Source organism: Sebastes umbrosus, chromosome 8, assembly GCF_015220745.1.
Source record: "Sebastes umbrosus isolate fSebUmb1 chromosome 8, fSebUmb1.pri, whole genome shotgun sequence".
Taxonomy (NCBI): Eukaryota; Metazoa; Chordata; class Actinopteri; order Perciformes; family Sebastidae; genus Sebastes; species Sebastes umbrosus.
The window spans coordinates 31,326,072-31,345,318 of NC_051276.1; the positions used below are offsets into that span (position 1 = coordinate 31,326,072).

General features: G+C 38.9%; 1 protein-coding gene across 1 annotated transcript; it reads right to left on the reverse strand.

Annotated features, from left to right (window-relative positions):
* Positions 1-8,064: 8,064 nt before the first annotated feature.
* On the reverse strand, positions 8,065-15,324 carry cdc45 (CDC45 cell division cycle 45 homolog (S. cerevisiae)). The gene is made up of 18 exons (XM_037776668.1): positions 15,128-15,324; positions 14,912-14,971; positions 13,767-13,859; positions 13,506-13,643; positions 12,778-12,927; positions 12,631-12,689; positions 12,491-12,539; positions 12,173-12,234; positions 12,010-12,060; positions 11,746-11,865; positions 11,494-11,625; positions 11,270-11,368; positions 11,022-11,183; positions 10,772-10,910; positions 10,592-10,675; positions 10,365-10,483; positions 9,508-9,584; positions 8,065-8,386 (listed from the first exon to the last, which is right to left on the reverse strand). Exons 1-18 carry the CDS (start codon positions 15,176-15,178, stop codon positions 8,322-8,324), a joined length of 1,710 nt encoding a protein of 569 aa, XP_037632596.1. The 5' UTR covers positions 15,179-15,324; the 3' UTR covers positions 8,065-8,321.
* Between the last annotated feature and the right edge of the window lie 3,923 nt (positions 15,325-19,247).

Here is a 19,247-nt window from a genome sequence, read left to right on the forward strand (position 1 = left end):
AGGCGACGGCCAAAATGTCGAACTCAAGGTTTCAAAACGGCAGTCCACAAACCAATGGGTGACGTCACCGTGACTACGTCCACTTCTTATATACAGTCAATGATTTTTCTCTAAATGGGACCATAATTTACTAAATGAACATCACGCTGTATTTTTTTTTTTTAAAGTTATTTTTTTGGGGGCATTTTCCATTTTTATGACAGGACAGTGGATAGAGTCTTGAAAGGGGGAGAGAGAGAGAGTGGATGCGGAAAGGGCCACAGGCCGGATTCGAACCCGGGCCGCCGCGGTCAGGACCAAGCCTTAATACATGGACGCCCGCTCTACCAACTGAGCTAACCCAGGCGCCCCATCACGCTGTATTGAAGAAGACTTGAAACTAGCGATTGAGACCATAAACTCATGTTTACAATGTTTACTGAGGTAATAAATCAAGTGAGGAGTAGGCTCATTTTCTCATAGACTTCTATACAATCAGACTTCTTTTTTGCTAAACAGCCAGATGACAGAAACAGGAGTTGGTGGAGACCAAAAACGGAGCTAAAAGAGAGTGAATATTGGACTTCATTCATCAGGTGGCCAGAAACATTGCTTCAAACGAATGATAATGCTGCTTCGTAACTGCTGGATCTATAAAAAAAAGTTTGTTATATCAACTTAAAAACGGAGATGATATGTCAATATTGTGTTCACAACTTGTTCCCTCTGTCCTTAAGTGGCCAGGAGTTTGTTATTGCAGGTTTAAAATTAAGGTATTTCCCTCAATACTGGACCAGTTCCTTTAAAGATACCTGAAGGTTGTAAGCCAAATAGTAAGAAGTTCAGGAGAATTCCGCTCTTTAATGAAAGGTCATTAATATTGATATAATTGTAGAACTGCCTAACATAACCTTAATATTTATAAAAAGTGCTGCCAAATATTCAATCGCACTTTCCCAAAACTACACAATATTAAAGGATTGATGAGTCATTTGAGACAAGCCAACAGTTTTACAGCAACAGATGAAGTGTTTTCTCAACAGAGTGATGAATAGAGCACACGGTGACGGTTTTATCTCTAAAATATAAGAGAGGATTAGTCGAAACGGGGAGTCTCAACTCCTTTCATGCCTGAGTGAGATCATGTTTCCATACAGTATATCATCATGAGGAGGCAATTTTAAATAGATACTCACACACACACAGAGACATGAAGGTAAGTCGGACGAGACAAAGGGGTGAATGACAGCCCTCTGCTGAGATGAAGAGGAGGCCTGGCAGCATGAGGAATGTCTGGGAGGGATCAGGAGACATTTCTGATTTGGCATGGTTACTGAAATGTATGTGATGTCAGTCAGGGAAACAAAAAATCTCCTCCAACATGGAGGGCTGCAGCAACTCGTGTTTATACACCATGTTTGCAATCACAGAGGCGCAGGTGGTGTTGCTTTTAGCTCTTCTGGTAACTCGGAGTCCCATATTAACATAGGATACGGCAATCAGTGGCTGAGTAAACAAACAGACTGTCACACACACACACAAACAGGAGTTCGAGGTGTACTAAGTGTATTGTTTCCACACTAATTGCAGGAAAACTTGTTATTCTCAGGACTGTTGGAGAAGTCAACACTTGAAAAAAGTCACATATATCTAACAAAACAAACCCAAGTTAAAGTGTTTCTTTCTCTCTCTGAGCTCTTTTCTCTGTCTTTGTGCATGGGACTGCAGTGTATTTCTCAAGAATGAAAGTTGTAGTGCATGTCATCCACTAAAGGGAGTCCGGCATGACTGAGCCACCCACCGCTGAGAGTGAAAGAAAAGACACCCGACTGCAGAATGAAGCTGTTGTGTTTTCAGCCTGCTGGCCTCCTTCACTTTTCCTCCCTGGCATCCCAGTGTCTGTGTAAACTTAAATTCATTGTGAATGACAAACCAGCTGGGTTTCCCCCCAACTGTGGCTTAAAAAGCAAGCAGTGGAAAACATATTTACACATAAACATGCTCCATCTTAAACACAGAAGCAGCCACTGCCCAGAGAAAAGCCCCATGTGTGACGGTCAGTTAATTTAATTAATTGTAATTTTGTTTTAAAGTATGGGAGCACATTATTAACTGTCATTATAAAGGTCTTTAAGAGGATCAAAATGTACTTATAAGACCTTCACTTTTTCAGCTAATTCTGTGTTTACATGGTGCATATTCCTAAATTAATTTGTGTTTCATCAAATTACTGCACAGCAAACATGTAATCCTCCAGCAGTGTGACGTTTGGTATCAAAAACTTTTGACATTTGGAGATTTCTGCAAGAATTGCATTTTTTGGCGATTGGATGGCGAGCACTTCTGTTGTGTAAACTGCTCAGAAACCCCCTTATTGTCAATCTACCTGGGAAAGCCATCCATCCTCTGGATGCTCTAGGTCTCTAGTTTGTGGCTGTCGACACAAGAACTGATTTGTATTTTCGAGTACATCAGTATATCGAAACAACTTAACACACACCCTTAATTAAGGTAATGATTAATCCCCTTCTGACAGGTTTTTCCCGTAATTCCCAGATCTGGCCTGTTCTGGTCTAATACAAACAGAAACAGGATATCTCAGTATCAAAGTCTAACGTTACGATGGCTGTTTCCTGCACTTTCTAGAGAACGTCACTGTCACTGTCAGAATGGTTCGACATTAACCCTTCTATGCCAACACATTGTACTGTTTTATATATGTATGTTATATATATGTATCTTTACAATGTTTAACATAGTTCTGTGGCAGTTTTCCACCACATCTGTAAAGGGGAGACTCGTGGGTACCCTTAGAACCTATTTTCATTCACATATCTTGAGGTCAGAGGTCAAGGGACCCCTTTGAAAATGGCAATGCCGGTTTTTCGTCTTCAAAATTTAGTCCAACTTTGGAGCGTTATTTAGCCTCTTTCACGACAAACTAGTATTACATGTCTTTAGGTTTCATATGATATCTGTAGCTTCATTCCAGCCCTAAAACAGAACCTGTTACAGTAAGACAGTAAAGTCAGTCGGGATCGCAGGTCTCAGAGGGTTCATAATAATATATTTAAATAAATGACACCTACACATTTAATTTCATCGGTCTTGCAGTTTGTCTGAATGAAGCCGATTCAGTCGACATCAATACGTCTCAAATTCATGCAAAGTTTTACCAGGCAATGCTAATCTCTTTTGGCTGAAAGCATTTTAAAACAATAGAAGAGAGGAGAGCGATTCGGGGAATAACACCCCGACTGTGAGAGGTCTCGAGGGGGTTAAAGGTCACGGGGGTTAGGGATCATTAAGGGCATCTGTGGGCTGACAGGCTGACATGAAGCTACCAGCAGCAGCAGGTCTGACGTCAGGACGGGTTTATTGTTTCTGACGACGGTGGATTTTAGTGAAATGTTTGTATATGAAGTTTGGGAGGTTTACCACATACTGGGCTTGTGTGTCAAAGCATGACGGGGAGACGGGCAGAAACAGTCAGCTGTAGTTCTTTGTCTCTGGCTGTCCAGTAAAACTAATCCTATCTGGAATCTGAGAGACAGAGACGCACAAGAGGACAGATGAAAACAACTGAAACTGTTCAGAAGGATGCGCAGAAAAAGGAAATGAAGCAGTTTGTTATAATTCTTCAAAGGAAATATTACAAAACTTGACCTCAGTGTTAAAGTGTCTGCAGATGTTGTACATTACTCAACTTCAGTTGAAGTTGAGTTCAAGAAAAGGACATTATTTTATCGTGACCATCAGCAAAAAAGATAAACGTCCTTCTGGCTGCAATAAGCAAATATTGAAGACTCTGTCACCATATAACCACAAACTGGTGGATAAAGACTGTTATTGTTGAACAAGCAGAGATTTGAGCAACTGGCAGCACCAAATAAATAGTGTTGGGATCACCAAAGTTATTCATCTATTTGGGACCGATAAATCAACCAGGCCAAGATGTCAGCTGGTATTACATCTTCGCAGATATATTGGTTTTGACATACATGTTGGCAAATAAGTAAGAAGATATTCTAGTACAGAAATGGCAAAGATATGTTTGAGGTCATTTAGAGAAACAAATTATATATTTATAGATGTTTTTTTTACTGTAAAATGTCCTGCTTGGTACATATGATGGTATCTGTTGTCACATGCATGAGCTGAAGGAGAAACGTTTTTTCCGTGCTCACCTTGTACGCATGTAACTATAAGCATCATTTTGAGACATCACAACTAGTTTGGATGTTCAATTATTATATATTCAATTAAATTTTTAGTTTTTATATTTTCTTTTTATACATTTTATAATAATAAATAAATAAATACATTTAATATTTTTTTTTTTCATTTTAAATATATGTAATTCACCCACATGTGGAGTGAAAACCTGTAAGCTTTAGTGCACAGACACGATGAGTATTTTCTTTTCAGTGAGGTAGGAGACTTCTTGCGTCCAGCAGGTAAAACTTATGGTATGAAAAATATTTGTGTATTTATAGAGTCTTGATTTTTTTTCAATAAGAGAAGAAGGTGTAATGTAATTTAAAGACTTTTGAACCAGTTAACTGAGCAATCAGACACAAATTATATTAGTATTTTCATGTCATATAAAACATGTCTGGAGGGGATATTAACGGGATCCTCATTATGCATTTATGTAAAAAAAAATTAATAGAAGCTGCTATATGGTAAGATTTGTTGTAACTCTCACATATCACCATCTGTCTAAAAAAATCCAGTATCAGTCGGTTAATACTCTTTACCAAATTGCAGCGGTTATCCGATATTTTGGATTGGGTTAAGTGATTTTGAGAACGAGAGTTTCCGGGAGGTTCAGTTGCATAAAATCCTCATCTATCAAAAATGATGACAATGATAAAGAAAAAAAATCATGTAGCCCATAAATAAGATATGAAGGTGTTTATTTTTTTTAAATCATGCAGCCCTAGTACGTACAATATCATATCTCAAATACAGGTGAGTGGTTAATATGGTAAAATACTGCGTCATATGAGCCTGAACATACTGTGACCTCCATCACTGCATCATCACTTCCACCAACATCCACCTAAAGCTCCACTCAGCAGCTCAGCCCTCAGGAGTAACAGGCAACACGACTGTTGCTCTGCACATCTACACATCTATCGGCTGTACGGTCCTGCCTTTGGGGGTATGTTTCCCTCAGTGTGTGGGTGTGTGGGTGTGTGTGTGTTGAGTCCGTTGCATGCCACATTCCTCAGATGCAGAGCGGCGGAAAGGGCAGTGGCCCCACTTCACCAGAGGTGCAAGAGGGGGGATGGAGAGCAAAGTGATTGATGGCTGAGGGGAGAAGGCCGAACGACGGGCCGAACAGGTGGATCTCCTCACAGACCGACTGATGCTACCGCCGTCTCTGCTCACTGACCAGCTGAGTGTCAGGTGAGTGAAAACAACCGTTGTTTAGGCTCGAATCTCAACAGGCAACACAGAGAAAACACAGGGACACAACTAAAACACGAGGTTCAAAGTTCATTCTCGACCTCAGAAACAGCAGCTGAGTAAACAATCTCACCACAAACTCCATTTAATAGCTGTTGCAGGCTTGTGATCATATTACATGATCTTCAGCAGCAGCAGCAGGATGTAATTCAAATTTATTTTTTTCCTGAGCACTTTAAAGTAAGACTATGTAACTGTTGAAAGAAGAAAATGCACAATCTTCCTCTTACAAATAAAAAATGTGATTCAAAGGCAATAAAACACCTTCAGAGGTTTTGCTGTTACAGCCTCACTTAGTCTGGTGGGACTAGTAGCTTGTGGTGGCTACTGTTAGCAAACTTTAATTAGATATTCCTGTGTAACTGGCATCATATGAAACTAGAAAACCTAATGATTCCATTGGTACCAACCATGTCATACTAGCTTGTCTCGAAGGAGGTTAAATAACACTCCAACTTTACGATACATTTCGGCAAGGGAAAAACTGTCATGTGCATTTTCAAAGGGGTCCCTTGACCTCTGACCTCCAGATATGTGAATGAAAATGGGTTCTATGGGTACCCACGAGTCTCCCCTTTACAGACATGCCCACTTTATGATAATCACATGCAGTTTTGGGCAAGTCATAGTCAAGTCAGCACACTGACACACTGACAGCTGTTGTTGCCTGTTGGCCTGCAGTTTGCCATGTTATGATTTGAGCATATTTTTTTATGCTAGATGCAGTACCTGTGAGGGTTTCTGGACAATATTTGTCATTGTTTTGTGTTGTTAATTGATTTCCAATAATAAATATATACATACATTTGCACAGAGCAGCATATTTGCCCACTCCCATGTTGACAAGAGTATTAAATACTTGACAAATCTCCCTTTAAGGTACATTTTGAACAGATAAAAATGTGATTAATTTGCGATTAAATATTTTAATCGATTGACAGCCCTATTAAAAAGCTAAATTTTATCCAAAACAGCTGAAATGGTTCTCTCTACTGCAGTTTCAAAGGTCAAGAGGGAACTTTGAACCTCAAATTTTGAGCCGACACAAAGGCCTCAAATGTGCTCAGAAAAAAATCTATATTAATCCAAAGCTCCAGAACAGCTATTAAATCAACCAACTAAAACCTGTTCAAAACATGCACACTCACCAGAAGACATGAAAGAAATAAAAAGGATAAAGAGAGAGGTCCCTGAAGACACATTAATCAGCAATTCATGATAATTATGTCTCTAAAAATAAACTCCGCCCTGTTAATGATATAAATGTGTCTAGAAATGTTTGGGGCGTTATTTCTGCTGGATAACATCACGCTGCTGTGACTGTAAACAATATCATTACAGATGTAAATAGTTCTCAAACAGTTGACCCAGAGGAAGCAGCCAGATGTACACATTCATACACAATTAAGGGATGACGATGATGATGATGATGACGATGATGATGATGATGATGATGCACAAAACCTCAACATCCTTTTTGCTGCAGCTCGATGCCGATCACGGCACGTTTCAGTCCGGACTTTCCTGAGAAACCACCCAAACACCCTCCGCTCCGAAAGTCACGATCGCATCCTGATCCAGGAGCGATAAAGATCTTAATTAACCCTCAGAGAGCAGCTCAGGCTCCACCTTTCTCCAAGTCACTCTCAGCAAATCCCCAGCAGGAGGCCTGGCCTACTTTCTCCAATGTGGGCCAAGGTCCCAGCCCTCACCTTTGCCCCACAAATGAGCGGGGGGGCTGAGCTCAAGAGAGGAGAAGTTAAGTTCATTAAACCTAGAAAATACTTTCACGACAGCGGTTTTACTTTCTTTGGAACCACAAGTTGTGCGTCAGCAAAACAAAAGTTTGGATCAGGATAAAAAGCGGGTAATCAGTTCGGATCAGTCTCGCTGCCAACAGCCGACGCTCTGCCAGATCTTTGTTTTATGACACCAGAGAAAGTTCAACTTCCCTTTTTGACAAATAGAAGAGGTCCTTATGGTCCTTTTGACCACAAAACAATAATACTGGTTCTTAACATCACTGGGAGCATCAAAACATTTTGTATTTACTTCAGTCTGCATGAAACTAACTGGTTGAACTGCTCACCACTCTGCCACCTGTTATAGGGGCTGCAAACAGGTGTTTCTATGTTGTTGTTTAAAGGTATACAGGTTAAGAACTACTGGGTTTACACTGTGAAAGTCTTTTTTGTTATTGCAGTTCTAATTGAGTTAACTGACTGAAATATCAAAGTGGCAGCGCTGATAAGAGACACGGGATCAGACACGCAGGATCGGTGTCGGTGCCAATACCGACCATATTAAGGGAATCGGGTGTCACCCAGTTTGGAGTATTTGAAGTTAGCCTGTGATTTAACTCAGCAAGACAGCAAGCGTCTATCCTGCTAAGTGATGGGATCTCATTAAGAGACTTGGCAGCATAAACGCAATAAAAACATAAATGGCATGTATAAAAATATAATAAGAGAAGCTGCTAATAATATGAATCTAAAAAGCGAAGATAGAGCCATTTTTATACAAGACTATAGAGGCAGTTTCCTACATTTCACAGCTCCCATGTTTCAAAGACTCATGGAAACAATAACTATAACAAACAAAGCATTTAAGTAACTTACTATGATTTATTAAACATGTTTAAAATGTAAAAATGTGATGAATCACTCACATACATAGGCAAGAATAAAACACACATGTTACACAGATTTAAAAAGCAAAAATAAGAGTTCCACACATTTACAAAAAGACTGTACAATATACACACACAACTGATTTAAAAACTTTGAGATCATGGATGAAGTTCTTGTACTGGTGACGCTGTACATGTCTGACATTAAGATGTTCAAGACTCGTGCTCACGTTCCCTCTCATGACAGGAGGGTGATGAGTGCATCCAGAAACTTGCTCCTGTCCTCCGTCTTCAGCTCAATTACTGCAGAGAAACAAAACACAGGTAAGAATTAATAAATGCACAAAGAAACAGAGCACACATCTGTCAAAAGATAGGTCAGATAAATGTTGACAGGAAGTTGTAGAAACTCAACAAATCTTATTCTGCATATGAAATACGACTGATGTGAAGTTACATTTCAGATAATGACAAGAACCTCAACTAATGCACGTAACAAACATCTCACTTTCTTCATAGGGTGACCAGGTGTCCCACTTTACGAGGGACTGCACAGCTTTTTTATCCCTTGTCCCACATATTGAGACGATGTCCCACATATTCATTGACTCTAGTTTTCAAAAGTCAAACCGCTGCAGGAGAGACACTTTTCTTAAAATCTGGCTTTTATCCAAAGAAGGATATGAAGAAAGCAGGGAAGGCTGTCATCACGGGGTTGTGTTTGCTGTCAAACTGCAGAACACGTGGGTCAAGTGCAGGTTGACATTTCACCGTCTTTCCTACGCTACGCCCAACGGGGAAAATTGCAAGTCACCGCAAAGTCACAAGCTCTGCAGATTTAGGCGCAATATGATGGAAATTACCACAAAGAAAAGGAAGAGCAGCTACAACAAAGACTGTGAAATTACTTATAAGTATTTATAAGCCGGTGGAAGGAGATTCTCAGAGTTTTTTGTGTGAAATTTGCCAGTTATTTTTCAATTTCACACAGGGGGGATACGTCACGAAGCGACACAGTTCAAGCGAGGCTCACAAGAAACGTCAAAAAGAGACGTGCCGATCTCTGGATGCATTCGGGCAAAGCAAAGAGATGTTACAAAGATAAGGGACAGAATAGAAATGTTTATTATTTAAGCTCGATAGACTTTATATCAAAATTGTAGACTACCTCTCAGCCTTGGTAACATGTTCCACATTGTCCCACACAAACATACTCTTTGTCCCACATTTGGTTTGTTGGGATCTGGTCACCCTATGGCTTCATAATGCACAGCGCTCAGTGTGCTCAACTGTCTGATTCATGAGTTTTATGAAGGCAACGCTGCCACCTAGTGTCTGATGAAGAGACGGACAACTCCACATATACAACAAATTACCAGGACTAAAACACATTAGAAAAATAAATGACAATATTAATGTCTTACTTGAAGTGTCGAAGTTGTCGTGAAGAGTTCTGGAGCTGGTGCTCTCTGCAGCTTTCTCAAATGCTCGACCAAAGAAACTTTTAGAGTACAGAGAAAAGGATGAGAGTTGAGACACTTTTTTGCTGAATACAACACTAAAATAGTTGATTAGTCGGTCGACGGAAAATGAAACAGCAACTATTTTGATCAGTTAGGGCTGCATTATTAATCAAAATTGTATCGAAATCGCAAAATAGCAGGAGGAAATCTCAATATTTGTTAAAGGTGTATTATGTGTCAAAATACCATAAAAATACTATGCCATACCAGGCAGACAAGGTTACCTGCCACAGTGGCAGGCAGTGAAAAAAGTTAATTTCAGACCCTGGGTTTAAATCACAAGTTTCATCACAATACGATTTTATATCTATTCTTTGGACAACGTTACGATATTTGCAGATATCACAAAGTCTGTCAAAATACGATTTCGATTCGATTCAATTTAGGGGCGCGATCGAGCGATCAATATAAGACAATATAATATGCCTATTTAAAACAATCAGTTACATTTATATCAACTCATAAACGTAACTAAAATATGATCTGACAATTTTATCACAGGGCTCTACCAGACACTTAAATAAGAAACAATCTATTCTTCTTAAAAAAAAGAAAAAAATATAAAGTGAGAATTTCAAAATAAAGGCGTATCTTAAAGACGATATGTATCGATATTTTCACTTTGCATTGACATATTGGATCGTTGATCATTGAATCGATCTATTGATCCAGATTGATGTATCGTCACACCCCTGATTTTTACCTTTGCTCATAATGTTTTGGTAACATCCTACATATTTAAAATAGTGAGGCCTTACTTCTTCTTGTCAGATGTTTCAGACTCGGGCGGGATTCCCAAAACGATGACGGTTCCCTTCTCCACGTCCTTGGGAGCAGCCATGATGAGTGGAAGCAGCTTGCAGCGTTTATTCTTCGTCTAACAGACAAAAAAAAAACACCACGAGTGAAAGAGTGACACCAACAACAGTTTCAGAGCATTTAAAAGCTTCTTTTCTCAACACTCTGACGGCAATCAGACACTTACAGATTGGATAAAAGCCTTCAGGAGGTACTTGCAGAGCAGAGTCAAGGCCATGGGCTTCGAGAAGAGCTTCACATCAGGAGTTCCCTACACGTGAAAGAGAAACGTATTGAGCTGAGCAGAATCTACTGTTGAGAAGCAGCCACACACCTACACATATACAGGTCATTGAGACACTCGTACCTCCATGAGGTAGCAGTAGAGGAAGGGTCCCTGTGACAGGATGAGGTTGGTACAGATGCAGCTGGCGACAGTCTGCTGGATGGCCATCAGCTTCTTCTTAGCCAGGTCGATGCCTGAATGTAGACGGTCGAGGTTACTCCTGAGAGAAAAAGAGACCCAATAGTGTGTTTTTTAAATCTGATCATAAACAGACATTTTACAGCTCAATACCTCTGATCCTCCTGGTCATCTTATCAACACGGCTACAAACCTGGAGAGAGAGTCCAGAGCCTTGATGAAGTTGTCGCCGTCGCTCTCATCTTTCTCGGTGCTCTCCAGCAAGGCAGCAGTACTGTGCACCATGTCGCTGGCCAGGAAGCGGTTCTTGAAGCCAAAGTGAACGCCAAAAGTCTGGATGCGGATGTCCTTCATACTGATGGAGGAAAGGGAAGGAAAGACAAATGATTTCAAGCTGTCCGTCAATAAATGAGTGTCTTCAGGTCATGTCTGGATTCATACCCGTATTTATTGGACGACTCCTCGATGACGTCCTTCAGGTTCTCTTTGATCGACATGTCCATGGAGTGGAATTTCTGCCTCACTTGTTTCAGAGGTAGCCTGTTAGAGGATCACCAGCAAATATCAGCCATTCAAACAAGTAAGGCAGCTTTATTTCACATCACAGGCTCACATCAAAATCCATTTAATGAGATAAGAACATCTGTTGACATTAATTTCTTTACCCCATGTCAGCTAGGAACTCCTGGAGTCTCTTTTGGCCATTTAACGTCCAAAGCTTGAAGGTGCAGGACGTGTAAGAGGAATTACAGATGCTCTCATATAGGGACCAGTGCTGGTAGAGGGTTAGACGGAGGCTGAAGCAGACGGTTAAGGAAAACTCAAAGGAAAAAAAAAAGTGATTCCTGCCACTATGACACTTGAACGTAAAATATAAAAGCTCCACAATGACAACATGTCAGATGAATTAAGGATACTCGTATTCAAAGGAGATCCTCATACAGTCGATGGAGAGAGAGTTCTCCTCGTCCTCGTTTCTGTGGTTATGCCGGGAAACGTGTCGTTGCATTGTGGCGATGTCGGTTACATACTTCATACTGAAGAGGAACAAAGTGGACAAGACTAATTCAGTGACGGTACACAACTTAAAGTAAATACATATTGTAAAGACTGTTTATTTCTGAGGGAATCAACTCATGTTTTTTGAGTATTATGTTTTGAAATATTGAAGATATTCTTACTGTGTGATTTTATCATGAACCCACTGGTCGGTCAGTCCAATGACGGCCCACCTGTAAAAAGAAAACTCAACAGTCTACATCTAAAAATCTGCACTGCAAAGTGCACTTTGCATTTCCACAACTTTTATTACATAAAAAAAAGATTACTTTTCACATAGCTTACCAGAGCATGTCCTTGGTATCTTTAGTCAACACCCACGCCAGCTCAAAAAACATCATTGCAGCCTGATAACAGACACAAGAAGAAACACATTACTAAAAAATTTCATATTCAGGAATAATAACAGAATATGTAGAACGAAAGTCAACATACAGCTATGCATAATGAACTCTCAAATGTGTATGTTGATATAAATAAACATTGTACAATTTAACAGTTTTGTGAAAGTTTAAGACATCATGAAATTCATTTTCCATGCTCATCGACATTTTCCAGAATTCAAAAAGGAAAAAAAAGTAAATTTAAAAACTGTCTACTTACAGAAGTCCCGTGATATTCATACTGCTCATAGTCAAACAAGATTTCCCTCCTGAGAAGTGAGGGAAACATTAGTGTCAGTTTAGAAATTGTAATGACTTCATGACAAACATCATCCCTAAACCTCCTTAAAAACACTTCACCTTTGTCCCTCCCACTCCCTCTTCGCCCGCTGCCTTTCAATTCTCCTCTCAACGGCCCCCTGCAACGACAAACACAATCGTTATAGTCACGTCAACACTGTTCTGATTTATTTCAGCGACGTATTCTCATTCTGTTCAACTACGTACTTCATCATATCTCCTCCGTTTCCCAGACGGCTCTGAGCCTTCTTCACTCTCATTTCCAGAGTCACCTCCTTCCTCTTCATCCTCATCTCGAAAGATATCATCGTATGGGGGAACGCCAAGGTCATCATCCTGTTTGATTAGAAGCTTTATCTGTGGATGAGATGATAGGAAAAGTGTAAGCATGGCAGCACAGTTTCCACCGACGTGTGGATTCATATTTTGGTATCACTCACAAACGGGAGAACGTAACAAATAAAGACGATTGCAGCACATTTAGAGCTGGGAAATATAATGGTATATATTGTCAAAATGATATAAAAATGTCTATGGTATATATATTTTTCTATATCTTTTCTATCACGATCCAGGCTACGCCTATAGTTATTTATTTTTTCTCCATAACTTCACTTAAAACATGTTCATTTTGCACTCAAGTTTTTAAAATGAGAAAATTTACTATATACTAGTACTTTTAATTTGTCAAGTATTTAATCACACAGGAGTATACAAAAATAAGCTTTACCATGTGGTTATTTCATATAGACTATTTATTGAATTACAAGAAAACATGCTATATTGTGATATATATCGTTATCGAGATATGAAATGAGCTATATCGGGATAGAAGATTGTGTCCATATCGCCCAGCCCGAGCACATTCAAAATTAACTATTTAATATGTTGTCCAAGTTTGCTTCCATGAGCTGAATTGATTGATTATCCATTACCTGGGTGTCATTGTAGACATTGACCACATCTACAGGCCGGTGAGTGTCGCAGATGAAGAAGATGGAGTCATCATCCGGCTGCAGCATCTCAAGAAGGTCAACATTTGCCCCGCAGTTGATGAGAACAAAATACCGGAACTACAACACACCAAAATAATACATTTAGTTTAAAGTGACAGTGTGGCAAATCTCCACAGTTTGTCTTTATTTATCCTTCTGTCATTTAGTCACATGTAAGCTCAGGTGTTGAAGTGATCATACCTGCTCTTTGTGTTCAAGGAAGGCAGTGCCGAGGTCCTGCCAGCCTGTAACTGGCACAAGTGTGTACTGGACCTGGTCACAGTGGAACAGCGCCTGGTGAAGACATAAAAAGATTGAGCAATTATTGTTTAAATGTATTAAAGCAGCAGTGGGTAGAATTGGAGCAAATATGATTAAAAAAGTTATTTTCATAAAACGGTCGCTATATCCTGACGGTAGTGCATGAGACATTTAATCTGAAAAAAATCATGTTCCTCTGTGTCCTCCGGTGCTCCTAACGGCATCTGCAAGATTTCACAAACCGGAGGAAAACAACCAATCAGAGCCGAGCTGGAGCCTTGCCGTCTCTGAGCAGCAGTCAATCACTCACGAACTCCGATCAAACGGTCAAACTAGGCAGCGCTGATCTAAGATGACTCAATAATCATCTTGTTGTGCCGGAGCAAACTTTCTAATTTTACAGCTAAACAGTACACTACAAGATGTTTCTGAGAACATCTGAGGAGAGAAATAGGCATTACAGTAACAGAATATTGATTAATATTTGATCAGCTCTGCCTAGTTTGACCGTTTGATCGGTGTTGCCTCCTGCCAGCTGCCTCCGTTGAATGAACAGCCAATACGGACGCTCTCTCTCTGAAATGACCTGTGATTGGTCAAAGTCTCCCGTCACGGGCTAGACCTTCTAAAGTCTGAAAACAGAGCCATGAGGAGGAGCAGAAGTCTAGTTTTCTCTCAGAACACTTGAATTACAATATGCTGAAAGGTTATTATGGAATTTTTGCACAATAATGCCAAAAATATACTGCCTACTGCAGCTTTAATTCATCATTAGCCGCTCATTGACGCATGAGGACACAGGAACAGTGAATCCTGAGCCTGGCATACTGTATGTTTGTCATACTGTGCTGTATCTGTGCTGTTTGTGTCGCTTGTGTGGACTGTGTTTTTATACTTTTGCTGTTGCCTCTGGGCCAGGTCATCATTGTAAATGAGAATTGGTTCTCAATTGATTTTACCTGGTTAAATAAAGGTCAAATAAAAGATAAATAAAATGTGTTTAAGTTGAGGGGATAACAGTGTGTGTGCCTACAGTCTGAACAGGTGTAGCATGATGAGCTGATGTTTGCTAACAGTTCTCTCACCTGTAGGATCTTACAGGCGCAGAGAGAGTCGATGTCTGAAGCCACCAGGAGAGCGACTCTCTGAAAGAAGAACAAACACACAATATGTTTAGTTAGGTAAATAAAATAAATGCTTAACTTATAAGGTAGCTCTATCAGCTAAGCAACGTTAGCTAACAGTCACAGTTCAACTAGCGTTAACTTAACGTTTCAGTTATTCAGCTCAAACAAACTCACCTGGTTGGCAACAACTTCATAAAACTCCTTCCTGATGTCCGTGACGAACATGTTCAAATATTAAAAGCCTTTAAAACGAGGACAAACCGGGTTAAATGACGTTAAAGAGGCATTAAAAGCGGGTTATTGTGGTGTTTGCTGTCAGCTTTCTTAACTGGTCCTTATTGAAAATGTGGCGCCAAATCAGCACGTCACATCCGGGACACATCCAACCAATCACTGGGAGGGAATCAACGTACGTCATACACTCGAGACCACGCCCACCACGTTGATGAAAACAAAGCTGCTTAAAAACAAAGAAAAACAAAGAGGAGAAACCTGCTAAAATAAACTCAACCAGACTGCATTTTATACTGATTCCTACTAAATTAGTTCTTATTCTTATACTTTAATCAACTATTTCAATTTTATGCTACTCTATACTTCAACTCCACTACATTTTGGAAGCAAATATTGTACTTTTTACTCCACTTCTAGACCACTTACACACCAAAAACTGACAATAACCTGATATTTTCAGGTGGCATTTCATTTCATTCTCACTGTGCAATATCATATATCATAATATATAATATAATTTTCCACTTGTGCAATTTTGTTAATAGTCTGTTTATTGCCAATACGGTATATACTGCTCCTATTTTTATACTTCCTTCTATTTAAATGGTTCATATTTTGTTACACTTTGTTTAGCTCTTTTTTAACTGTGTTAGCTGATGCATCTTGTTTTTTGCACTATCCCCTTTGCTGCTGTACACTGCAAATTTCCCCACTGCGGGACTAATAAAGGAATATCTTATCTTACATGTACCTGACAGCTTTAGTTACTCGTTACTTCAAGATCCCTTTATTGTAAAAGTAAAATTATTGTGCATAATAGCAATACAAAGTAACAGTAAGAAATTAAAAGGTTACAATACAGTAAAATAAAATATATTTTAATACAATGTAATAAAATAATCATATAAATGTTCATATAGTGTACAAATAAGAGTATAAGGTGCTGTGTGTTTAAGTGTGCAAATTTATATGACCTATATTTACATGTTTTGTGTGTCCGTGTGTTGGGCTGGCTGGGGTCTCCTTGTATAATAGATTATTAATACAAAATATAAATCAACTAATAAATGAAGGCATATAATCATAGGTTAAGCTACAAAGTATATAAATGAATTAAAATGAACTCCACCTTTACCAGCTGCAACATTAAAGTGATGTATACATGAATGCATCATTAATTATAATCCAATAATATAATGATTCTGATATAAGCCATTCTGCATAATGCATACTTTTGGTACTTTCAGTATATTTTGTTGTTAATACTTTTGTACTTTTACTTAGATTTAGTATGCAGGATTTTTACTTATAACAGAGTATTTTATACATTGTAATATTACTATTTTTAGCTTTTTAAAATATCTGAATACTTCTTCCATCCTAATCCTGATTAAATAGGGAGGGCTGAAGGAACGCCGCAGTCAGGGCCTTATAAACATGACTAAGGGAAAAGATAGTTAAAAGAAAGTTGCAACAATTCTACAGTAACTTTACTGTACTGTGACAAGCACCAAACAACCTTTAAACCATTACTTAGTGAGATCGCATTAATAGAAAATAGTTAAATTAATTAAGAACATGCAAGACAGATTTCTTAAGAAGGAATGCTTTTCTAAAATCCTTACTACAACTGCAACCCTGACTGGGATGTTCCTTCAATTCTCCCAGTTGAATCAGTATTAGGTGTTTCAAAATTGTTCAATTCAGTGACGGTTTGCACAAGAATGATTATTTTGATCTGAGGTTTGACGTTACTTCTTGTTAAAATGTAAACTAGGAGAGGACTTCCCCATATCAACACTAAAACAATAACAAGTACATCAACTAGAAATATTATTTAAAATAGAAAATAAATGTGAAAATGCTATTCTGCACACTTTTACTGCTGCAACCCAAGCTGCTTCATAATCTGACTAACACATTTCTAATAAACTATTTTTGTTGTTGCTATACCCTGTTGTCCTGCCCACTGTTCAACATAGCCTTTACTATAAATTTCATAGCGTCTATAATCATCACACATTTCTGACTCAAAAGAAAATAAGCAAAGGACAGTGTGTATTGCAAGATTATTTAGAAACATCGTTTAGTGTCACCAAAAGAGTCATTAAAAGCATCACAACATGTACAATCAGGATACTGAATCAGCATGAGCCGCTGCTATATGGTCCTACAAGCCAAGGCAAATAATGATGAGCGCAACATAAATAAAGCAAGTTTTAGTATCATCCCATGTCATGACAGAAGATCTGAAGCAGACCGGACATAATCAACAACATGATACAGTATAAATGTGCTGAAAATCACATAAATTAATAGAAACAAATGGAAATGCATGGATTTGGAAGGAAATAATGGAGAAAATATGTTGCTATTTTACTGTGAAACATGCAGGGTTTTATCAAAATGCAGCAAAGTCTAATGAACATTTTTTTTTTGTCTGAAAGATCCCCCATGTGCCCACAAATATGATATTATTTACATTATCACATTTAAGGTAAACAAACAAATATTCAAAATTCAAGTAAACTCCTTTCATGCCCCAAAATGAAATACATTTATACCTGTACATCATCTCATAAATACCGGTACGATTGACCAGGTAAATTAAGATATTATTTGTCTCAAAGTTTTGTAAAAAGTGAAGTTTTTCCTCCTCTTCTTCCGACTCTATCTTTAACTTTTACATGTTTCCACCCAGAAATCTTCACATTTGACTCCATCAACAATAAAATTTATGGAAAGTACTTAAAGATTATTTTTTTCTGAGGTAAAGAAAGGCAGCATGCCACATTTAAACATCATCTTCCCAACTGACTCCTATACACTGGAAAACAAAACAAAAAAAAAGGAGATTCAAAACAAAGTTGTGTCCACACCGTGACAGAGAGCATACACTGTAACATGCAGTATATACTTCATTCCTTAACTCAGAGCAACAACGTAAACAAAGGCACAAATTTCATCTGTTTTTTTTCTGTCAAGTTTGGTCAGAAACCGCTGTGATCCAGCTGATTTAAATATGATTCACAGCGACGAGCGAAGTGCTTTGACCCTGCAAAACCTGTTTCATACAAACATAAACATGAAGAGGTTTGGTTGTTTCTCATGTCTCAACTTGCAGAAACAGTCTATGCAACATTTTGATGTTTTCTTCCCAACTGAAAACCAACCTTGCAAACACAACGGAAAGATAAAACTGAGAAAAAGTAAACATAAAATCATAACGGAATCACAGACTTGTGTGAATAAAACTATTAGCAGGATAGAAGACCTGACCAGCAGGAGCACTGAGAGGCTACAGTAGCACCATCACCTGGTAGAGGTTACAGTCTGACCTCACTCATGTTCACCAGAAACATCTGGTTTCACCGTCACTCCCAACAGCCAACGCCTCTGCACACCACGCCTCTCCACCTCTGGTGAACATTCACCCTTCAGACGTGTTGGCAGAGGAGCCAGGAGAGTTACGCAAACCAGACATACAGTCGTGTTAACTATATTAGCAGATGTGCTGTCCAGTTAGGAGCAAAGATGTGATTATCATTTGTCACAAAGCAAGCACAGCAAAAACTGCGAGAAGAGCCGAGTGGAGCTGCTACATCAGTGCGTTATACTGAGCATAGGAACCCTTTCTGGATATCAATCAAACAATCTGTGAATGGAAACATTCAAAATATAATATAGGAAGACAGATAGAGAGATATGAAGCTGACCAAGTGGTTTTGATTAACCTGATTTACACATAAAGACGCTCTCAGAGGGGTGGGCCGTATGTTGATATGTACCGTAGGACGATAGAAGCTTTGTCAAATGTCAGAGAATTTAACCACACAGTCTGATATTCCCTACTTTTCTTTTTTTGTTGTCAACAAATCAAAAACCAACAATGAATTGAGCCTACTAACATATATCGTCTGTGTAGACAAAGCATGACACATCTTACTCATCTGTTGTCCCAAAGCAACTTGGTTGCTAAATGTGTATTAATCCACAGCTGAAAATAGTCCCCAACAAATGCACTATTGACTCCTGGTTGAGCAGCGTTTACTAAAAACTA

What these genes read in the sequence shown, in the direction of transcription:
- cdc45 (XM_037776668.1), bottom strand. Translation starts at nt 15,178, where the DNA reads ATGTTCGTCACGGACATCAGGAAGGAGTTTTATGAAGTTGTTGCCAAC. An exon ending in ATGAAGTTGTTGCCAACCAG is followed by an intron (nt 14,972 to 15,127) that starts GTGAGTTTGTTT and finishes TTCTTCTTTCAG; the next exon opens with AGAGTCGCTCTCCTGGTGGC. An exon ending in AACGGAGGAGATATGATGAA is followed by an intron (nt 12,690 to 12,777) that starts GTACGTAGTTGA and finishes TTGTCGTTGCAG; the next exon opens with GGGGCCGTTGAGAGGAGAAT.